Genomic DNA, 10211 nt, shown 5'->3' with positions numbered 1-10211 from the left:
AGCATATGAAACGTTACATGAAAATCTGTGTATTTGTGATATTGTTTATATAAATTGCTTAATATCTTAGGTTACTCAGTAGGTTGGTATCACAGCTCATTTGTGGCTGTGACCACTATTGCAGTGGTTCCCAACCGAGGCCTCATGACCCACCTGAGATAAACCGAAGGCGAGATGAGAAACACAACAGGAAAGCAGAAAAAACATAATTCAATTTTTCAAATGTCTCTCTAACTTAGCCTTTTTCTGGTTAATTGCTGTGTAATTAGCTCTTCAAATAAGGTAAATGTAATAAAGTGCCCAAATAAAACTGGAAAAATCACACGAACGGTGTCAAGTAGACAGGGGTCAATATGCAGGATACAACTAATAGTGACAAATAATTAGTGAGCTTTTGAGGTGCTGGCAGGTAGATTTCAGTACTTTGCTTCCAGTCTTTATACTAAGCTAAGCTAATCAGCTTCTGATGGTGGTTTTATATTTACTATACAAACATGAAGTGAGGTATCAATCTACTCAGCTCAAATAAGTATTTCCCAAAATGCTCAACTATTCCTTTTATTAAACACCTTTGGACATGTCCTGAGATCTAATTAGCCAAAAATAATTTAGAAAGCACCTGTGTGAGAGGAACAGGGATGTGAAGGGACTTTAAAAGACTTACAAATACATTATTGATACAGTCATGTGCTGCCCCCTGGAGGAAGACCCTGAAAATACAAAGTTCACAACACAAAGAGAGCCTGAGGACGGAGGGTTTGTATAGAACATTTATTTATTCAGAGCAGATGGCCATAAGATGCAGTCACTGCAAGCACACCACTGTCCAGTCACTACAACACACACACACACACACACTCAAACACACACACCGGTTTCATACAGTCAATAGCAGAGCAACACATGACACACACTCGGCCTCTCAAGCACTCGCATACAGTCACTGCAGAGCAGAGGAGACACCAGTCCAGCATCTGTTCAGATAAGCACAGGCGGAAAATCAAATTGAAACAGCTCCACTTTTTCTTTAGTTAAGAAAGAAAATGAACAGTACTCTTGCTCCACAACATATTCGACCATCTGTGTTTTTTCACCGTTTAGTCATCAGTATTTCACCGTTGTAGTCTGACCCCAACCCCCCCATGCCCAAACACACTTCAAAATAACAACATGAGAGATGACCAGAACGAGACCCGAGGAAGGAAAAGGTAAAATGTTATTTTTAACGACATGGGCCTGTTTTAAAAAGCAAGAACGTCTGTAAACTGCAGCTGTGAGGGCGGGAGGATGAGTTGAAGTTAGGTTACCCTGCATTTATATGCTACAGAATAAATAGAAAAAAATAACATCTGCCTGGAAATTTCACACGTAAACATCAGGTTTTTGGCACCTGATTTTCTAGCATAATTGAATTTGATCTGCTCACTAAAGCAGAAAAATCAAGATTTATGTCAGTCTGATGTTAGAAAACGCAAATATACACCTACACATTTACTACACATCTGGACCTATAATCATAACTGACAATTCACTGATTAGTGTTCATTACAGGTCTGTTTTTTGTGAATCTGCAATTTATAGTAATGGTTTGATATTTTGGGAAATTGTCCTTTTCTTCCTGAGAGTTAGATGAGAAGATTGATATCACTCCTCATCTGACTCTCAGCAAGAAATGTAAAACCATCCTTTTAATATTCTGACAAATAGCACTTGAATACAGCCGCTGACTTGGGAGATCCAGATGTTCCTCTCGTACATTTTTGCATGTGAACACATCATGTTAAGTTGCTAAAGTTAGCTGCTAATTGGAGATTTTGTGTTTCAAACAAGTGGTGGAAATGATGTCACGTTGGTTTTTCTTCAGGTCTGATGATCTTATGTGTCAAATATCACACGTCATCGGTGACAGTGGGGGGAGGTGAGGGTGGGGCCGCGTCATTTTAATGATGACACATCAAATAACAAAGAAAAACAGAAGAAGAAGAGAGATCCCCATATATTGTTCATACCCATCTACTGTATTGTAGTCAGACCAAAAAATCACAAAGCAAGGCACATGTTTTAAAGGAAAAACAACATTGCATTTAAAATAATACAAAAATAATAAAAACTGAACAACAAGAATTGCTTGTATTATACACACTGCCACACCTGGACACAAATAAACAAAATGCTTCCTGGAAATGTCCCGACATGGTATCCTACAATGATTCATCAGCTCGGACCACTTAAGCATGGAGAAGCAAACTGATTCAACACTCAGATTAGATCTGTTAACTTTGAAAAATAGTCTTCAGGATGACACACACATCATAAATACACTTTTTCATTTTTTATTTTTGCAAATATCCATATATATAATCTCTATGTGATTCATAATTTAAATACCACAACTATTCTCTGAATTCTTAATTGTTTATATAAGGAGTGTGGCTGCTATGGGACTGAGAAACCTAGATTTGCTTTGGCTGGATGCAGTTTCTGGTTGGTTTTAGGAACTTAAAGGGGCACTCCGCATATTTTACACATATGGATCAGTTTACTAGTCTGGGTTAGTACCACTCAGCCTTTCAAAAACAGTTGTGTCTTCTGTGGCTCTGTCAAGTCTGAAAAAATAACCCTGGTGATGTCATAGTGATGTCATCAGGGTTATTTTAGCTTGAGCTTGCAGACTGAATTTATATTAGAAAGCCTGTGTTACAAACTGGGCTCATGGAGTTTGAAAGATGTGTGTTTACCAGGCAGGGAGAGCCTAACAAAAGACACCACTGAGTTGCATTATGGGAAGTGTAGGCTCAAGTGACTTTCACAGCTTTCTGGAACAACAATACTAAAACCGGAGTACCTCTTTAACACTGAAACAAACCATTCAGCTCCACAGATCTCTGCCGCCTCTCGCTCCATCTTAACACTTTTTTTTTTTTTTTTTTTTTATCCCATGAACACACTGTCATGGCAACACACTGTGTAGTAACCATGGAGATGCCAGTGGGGATGGTGGGGATGATGATGTAGATTGTCATGGCAACACGGGGTGGGTGGTTGGGAGAGTGTGGGACATGAGAGATAGGGATGTCCACTGAGGTGTCAGGAAGGGTTTCAATCCTCTCGTACATTTTTTTTTTTAAAACTGGAGAAAAATAAATCAGGGACGTGTAAATTGATACACTATAACAGGGTCTTACAAGTAGGGATGCAGTATCACTATCATCACTGACCTCAGGTATCAGACACATGTAAACAATCCACATTAAATACAGTTATTTCACCAATGTTATCAAATTTCCATGATCAATTACATTCATTCATTCAAGGCAGGCTCCCAACTCATGTTACCTTACATAAAAATGATTCCATGCAGTGTAGTGTACAGCGCATATAAACAGTATTCAACCTTCCTTGGACACTTTCATAATTTGAACTTTGAACTTCTTGAATTTTGAATCAAAGTTTAATGTGGATTTTTTTGACACTGATCAACAGACTGAAAACAGATTTCTAAGTGATGTGAATATAAAAAATATAAATAACTTGTTTGCATAAGTATTCCCACACTTTAATATGACACACTTGAATTGGACTGGTGCAGCCAGTTGGTTTTAGAAGTCTCATAATTAGTTAAATGGAGATCACCTGTGTGTTGTCAACAGGTTTCAGTTGGTTGTGGTATAAATGGGGCGGCACGGTAGATCAGTGGAGGATACTTTTCATTTCAATGTATGTGAGTGCTGAGAAATGACAATAAAGAATTAATCTTAATCTTAAATACAGCTGTACAGGTCTAACTTCTGGTGTGTCTCAATTTTATTATATTGTGGTAAAACCTCCACCATGAAGACAAAAGAACATTCCAATTAACTCCATAAAATCATCATTGAAAAGCACAAGTTGGGATGGATAAAAGACAAATTTAAAGTTCAGTTAAATCAATCCTTGAGAAATGGAAATCACACTTAGCCAGCTCTACACAGATTTACAACTGTATTATACTCTTTCCATCTCCTCATGATGGAAATATTCTTGTATCCATCCTCAGACTTGTGCCTTTCAGTCACCTTTCAGTGTTCCTTTGTCTTCACGTCATGACACAGACATATTAATACTACAATCAACTGAAACCCCTTGACTACACACTGGTGATCTCCACTTAACTCTGATCTCAAATTATGTGACTACTAAAACCATCTGAGTCATGATTTAGGCTGTTAAAATGTGCAAACACAAAAAAGGGATTTACATTTGATATATTTCTATCATTTAGATCTTTTCTCACTTTGACATTAAACGCTCTGTTTCTGTTGATCAGTGTTAAAAAACCAATTAAAATCTGCTTTTATTTTGCTTTGCAAAATAATACAACAGGAAAACGTCTAAGGAGAGTGAACGCTTTTTAGAGGCACTGTGGGGATCTGGATCGGAGGAGGAAAAAGTTGCAATGCATCCCTACTTGAAAGTGTTCTTGAAAGTACTTGGACCAAATTGGTTTCTATAATAGCAAACTGAAGTTGTTGAATTTTCTCCTGTTGACTATTAAAAAGTTTGTCAGTTTTGTTTGTTGCTACTATTTTAAGCAACAGCAGGTATCAGGAATGATTTGAAACACATGGCTCTGACTGTGGTGCACTATGTGAGGGAGTTTGGAGCAGCCAAGCCCAATCTGACCTTTAACCCCCAAGACTCTTCCTCCTGAAAAACTGGCCAACTCTATTGCCTCTCCCTTGCTTAAACCTTGCAGGCATTCAACCCAAATCCCTTTAACCGCATCCTGAAATCCCTTCTCCAAATTTTCTATAGTGCCAACTTTACCCCCGAGACCTAACATCTGCTTTCCAAAACCTGCTGTAGCCTTATTGCAGTTTCCTCCCTCCCTCCCCTTCTCTCATTTAAATGTATATTGTGCAGGCTCCCGTGTGTGTGTGCAAGCTGGCTGCATGGGTCATTGTGCTTCTCCTGTGTGTGTGTGTGCGTGTGTGTGCGTGTGAGTGTGAGCGCGTGCATGCGTGTGTGTGTGTGTGTTGAGGATGACGATGAGGATGCAGCCAGGAAACTGAATTTGATTCCTGAAATTCCAACAATTCACTAACCTGATGCTCACATACACACACCTGTCACTCTCTCTCTCTCTCTCTCTCTCTCACACACACACACACACACACACACATACATACACACACACACACACACACACACCTCAGGAGCTGAATAGTCTCGTTTTGGTCACAGATAAAATTTTCCACCAAGTCATTTACATCGTCACAACACCAGAGGTCACCATTCCACACAGAACCAAGACATCAAACCAAAGAGCTAGAGATTCATATTTATCGGTATATTATATATTACTGTGCTAATGCAGGACTTTTTCAGTAGATATAAACTCTCCATGCTTAGAATGTACACATACCATACTATGATTCGTTACACAGTTGGTTTTTCAATCAGTATTAGTTTAGTTTGTTATTTGTTTGCCATGATAGCTTCAAGAGTCCACGTGGAGTTCTTAAAAGACCCACACTTTGATTGCAGTCTCCTCCATTTTGTTGCATTTCTTCATCTCTCCATCTTGTGATTTTTTTTTTGTTTTGTTTTGTTTTAACTCTCTCTCCCCATCAGTCGTTTTTGGTCCTTTTTTTCCCCCCTCTCTCTTGAAGCGTCTCTCTCTTTATGTCCATTCTTCATTCTTGCGCCCTCTCTGCCACGTGTCCGTCCAGGCCTGTGGCACTGCTCCACCATCATGTTTATCATCAGCGGCAGGAGATGAGAGGAAGAGAAGAAGAAGAAGAAGAAGAAGAAGAAGAAGAAGAGAGGTTTTCCAGAGCAGCGATGGATGGACAGATGGACGGACGGCACCGGAGACGGGAAGAGTGAGAAGTGGATGGGCACGGCAGAGAGAGAAGGATGAAGAGAAGGAGAGATAGTTAGAGAGGCATATTGCCCATTGTGCCATCTGAGTCACTCCTGGTGCAGCGTTGCCATGGAGACATGCTGACTGGTTTCTATGGTTACTCCAACATGGCGTCCAGCTGGTCGGCCAGGTCATCGAACATGCTGCCGATATCGTCGAGGATGCTGACTGTTGTCTTCTGCTCAGCCACAGAGCTAAATGCACACACACACACACACACACACACACACACACACACACACACACGCACACACACAAAAGTACAAGTTATACCAGCTGATGGGAAATACTTGAAATCTTACGTTAAACGTTTGGGCCTGTAGTTTCACTGTAGTATGTGCTGGCAGCAATAATGAAAAGGTGGAGCTAACTGAGCTTTCACTCCTAACTGTTGCTACGCCTGTAAAGCTTTACATTCTCTTCACATATGCAGTTTACAATTATAACAGAGGAAGAATTACCAATTAAAATTCTTATTTATTTTTAAAGCAATCTTCTTGATCCAGACAGAGGTAGCAGGCTTCTCATCCTCGGCAGATGTTATCAGCTGTAGCTAGCTAGCTTATTAAGCTAACATTAGCGCCGTGAACTAGTCGAACTCATTGTCTCTATAACGGTAGACAGAAGCAGGCTTCTCTTTTCAGAATCATAATCTGTTTATTAGCGAAGTATGCAAGCATACAAAGAATGTGTCTTGTGTCTTGGTGTTTTCTCCCAAAAATGCAAAATCAATAAAAATATAATAAAAAAATAGTAAGATCGTTTTAAATTAAAGTTTAAAATCTATTTACCGCTTGGAAATTTCTAGCCGGCAACCAATTATTTTGACACAGATTTTATCAGCAGTAGCTTTCTAGCCAATTAATCCAATATTAGTTCCATAAATTGGTTTAACTCATTGATTGTATATGAATATGGACGTCATGACAGCTCTCCAAAATTGAAGCCAAAACATCTCGATGGCCCCCTGGTGGCTGGCTGCAGTATAGGTCATAAGTCCCGCCCTCTCCGTGTTAGCGGATGGGACATGAGTCAAACTAAAAAGTCAAAGTACACGTCAAATAAATTTTTCCCAAGGATGGTTTCGGTCATTGGTAGTTCTTATCACACTACCACCATGAAACTAGAAGCCTTTGAGTATGTTTGAGTGTGTAATGTGAGTATGGGAGTATTTGTGTACAGTGTTTGTGTGTGTGTGTCCTTACTCTTCATGCCGCAGTATCTTATCCTCCACTGCCTGCAGCGCTGCAGCCAGCGACGCACTTGTCTCCTCCAACTTCTGATGCACTAAAGAATCCACGGTAAAGTCTGTCGACATAGGAGTCGGCGCCATGACCCCGCCCCCTGTCATCCCACTGTCCACTGACACACCCCCGATGGAGGAGCGAGGAGGCTTGACAGGTGGCGGGGTTGGGCTGGGAGTTGCAGGAGTCTGAGGAGTCTGGGGTGTCTGGGGTGTCTGTGGCGTAGTGGGGGTCTGCGGGGTGTGCGGGCTTTGGGAAGACGGGCTCGGCGGCTTGGCATTCGGCGGGCTGGGGGTGTTGGACTGGGGGAAGGAGGGGGGTGAGCTGGTCTGTCGGGTCACTGCGGTATGCTGCTTGACCAGAGGAGGGCCCAGGGTCGGGGAGGGTGGGCTGGTCATGGAGTGGATGAGCTTGGCCGGTTTGGGCGCCGTGGGTGGGGGAACCGGTTTTGGCGAGACCGGTGGAGGGATCTTCTTTCCTTCCACTACAGACATAGGGGAGAGAGAGAAGAGCAAGGCTGGGTTACTGACAAAAATCACATAACTTCAAACATAACCATTCTGTAGCTCCTGGCTCCCAGGGGCCTCAAAAGGCCAAGGTTTACTGTGTCATTTTCTGGTTTATATCAAAGTACAAAGTACATACAGCTTCATGTGTGGAGGTTGGTGAGGGGACAACAGTTTGTTTTAATCTTGCCCTGGAAATATGGATTTCTACATGAAACTGAAACAAAAGTTTTTCTGTCTTCCTCCGATGGGATTTATGGATTTCAAGTGGATTACCTCCTCAAAAATGTCAAAGCAGTATTACATTTGCTGATATCTGCATCCTATAGTATGTATGACCTCTTTGTTAGATGTTCCCTGCTCTGATAAGTTGTAGCTTAGTCATCTTGGTTATGACTGTGACACGAAAGGGATCAAAACGCTTAAACCAAAGTGCTTTTCAGGTCATTGAACAGTGTCTGAAACCCTCTTGCCCCTGCACCATTTCTCTAACTTTAATGCAAAGGTGAGAGTCAGGACTTGTTCAACACTATAATACTTTCAAGGTGAGTGTACGCTGTTATCCCCATTTGAGTGATGACTGACTTGGCTATTGTGTGGCCATTCAGATGGCTGTAGCCACATTTATCTTCTGATGTGGTCAGACGACACGCCTTACATAGTCATTTGTTCTGAGCATACTGACTCCTTTACAGGCTTGTGTAGCTTAAAGGCTAAAGTATGCTTTCAACAAAGTGCTTGTTGAGAGTCTGAAACTCACTCCTCCCACACTTTTCCAATGTCAGAAGTTGAGCTGTTGTGTTCGACAATTGTTGCAACTTTCTGAAACTGACAAGCACGTCGACTTCACACGGCAATTGACCAGGTGTGTGGAGGTGAGAAAGTAAGCAGGGTTTGAACTCTCAAGCTCTCTTTCTTCATCTTCACACAACTACTTCTGTCACTTTGTGTGGGCACAAACAAGTGTGTGCTGTTATCCCCATTTGTATGATTCATTGCGTCTCGCTCTGCTCACTGACAGCCGGCTATTCACCCCACCTTCCAGTGTGGCGATTTGGAACAGCTGTAAACACTTTTGCATTTAGATATGTTCAGACGGTACTTCATCCAAACTAGCTTGTTTGAAGCAAACTTATTAACAGGATGAGAGAGCTGTGGCCTATATAAAAGACATACTCTGCTGATGTAACCCGTCACTTTTTACTTGTCCCAAAAGCAAAGCACTAAAAAACTTGTGTCTTTTGTCCCCCCTATTCTCATCCACCACCACCACACACACACTCTCTGAGTACCTGGGCTGCCCGGTGTCCCAGGGCCTGGTAGAGGGACTCTTTTGTTGGAGACAGCCTGTGGGGGGGTATGTGGGCCTCCCTGTCTCTTTATCTGTGCCACAATAGGCTTGGGGGAGACTGGAGGCTTTGGTTTCCTCACTGGACCTCCTTCACTGACCATTGGACCTCCTTGGTCTACACTGTTCCTGCGAGGAGCAGCAGTCACTTGGGGCTGATGTTGAGGTTGATGTTGCGGTTGGGGCTGCTCAGTCACTCCAGCATCAGACACCGGGCGGCGTTTCACCGTGGCTGTGCCGTTCTGATAGGGGACTGGTTGTGTGGTGTTCGGTGCCCCGCTGCCCACAGGCTCTCCGTTAGCCCCCGTAAGATCTGCGAAGCCCTCGGGCTCCTTGTCGCGGCTCTTGGGTCGTCTTTTGACGGTGGACGACTCCTGGAGGGTGAAGTCGGAGCCGTTGGGGTGAGGCTTTGAGCTGCGGGGCCGTCGCTTTAAGGTCGCAGTGGCTTCCACCATGGAGATGTCCTCTTGCGTGTAGCCACCGTCTCCCTGGGGACCCTCGCCATCACCCTGCAGACAGACACAAAATACACACTAACGGAAAATTCATACATTCGTGACAAGTGGCAATTTTTGCACAAACAGTCAAAAACATTGACAAAGATACATGGATCACACAAATAAAGCTTACAGAACACAGAAGCTTCACTATGGATTTGTACTACATTAGCTCACATTTGATTTTAGAACATTACATTACATAGATAGATAATGTATATTAAAATAGATAGATAGATAGATAGATAGATAGATAGATAGATAGATAGATAGATAGATTGATAGACAAACATGTATATAGATAGCTACCTGTCCTTCTCCTCGACCCTGCCGGCGGATGGTCAGGCTTCCCTCCTCTGCAAATGGCAGGTTCTCCGATGAACTGCCGCTGCCTCCCGAGCTGGGGTGGGGTGAGGATGGAGGGTGGGGTGAGGAGGAAGTTACAGGTGGAGGGGCAGTTTCAGGCTGGGTGGAGGGGGAGGGGAAAGTGGAGGGAGTTGGCTGGTCGCGCCTGGCTGCCGCCACCAGCTCGGTGACCGGCCCACTGATGGTCCGTCGTCGGTTCACTACTTCACCATCCAGACCAATGGCATCACGTGTTTTCCCCACCTGGTAAACACACAACCATAGCATTGGTTGACCATGTTTTAGCTAGTAAGTTTGATTCTGTCTGATGTGTAAATATATATGGACAATATTTCTACTATGACT

At 42.7% G+C, this 10211-nt stretch overlaps 1 protein-coding gene across 11 annotated transcripts in view; it reads right to left on the bottom strand.

Moving 5' to 3' along the window:
• Positions 1-1404: 1404 nt before the first annotated feature.
• The window catches only part of caskin1 (CASK interacting protein 1), a 115587-nt gene continuing 106780 nt past the window's right edge, over positions 1405-10211 (bottom strand). For 10 of the 11 annotated variants that reach the window (XM_044331377.1, XM_044331382.1, XM_044331378.1 and 7 more), the window contains 4 exons: positions 9810-10109; positions 8948-9536; positions 7111-7633; positions 1405-6099 (listed from right to left, as the gene is read on the bottom strand). In XM_044331377.1, coding sequence (XP_044187312.1) covers positions 6003-6099; positions 7111-7633; positions 8948-9536; positions 9810-10109 — 1509 coding nt within the window. In that variant the 3' untranslated portion in view covers positions 1405-6002. The remainder of the gene's footprint in view (positions 6100-7110; positions 7634-8947; positions 9537-9809; positions 10110-10211) is intronic. The other variant, XM_044331379.1, reaches the window with a different exon arrangement.

This window comes from Thunnus albacares, chromosome 17, assembly GCF_914725855.1.
Source record: "Thunnus albacares chromosome 17, fThuAlb1.1, whole genome shotgun sequence".
Taxonomy (NCBI): domain Eukaryota; kingdom Metazoa; phylum Chordata; class Actinopteri; order Scombriformes; family Scombridae; genus Thunnus; species Thunnus albacares.
The sequence above is the reverse complement of the archived record's forward strand: the minus strand, read 5'-3'. Positions and strand labels throughout refer to the sequence as shown.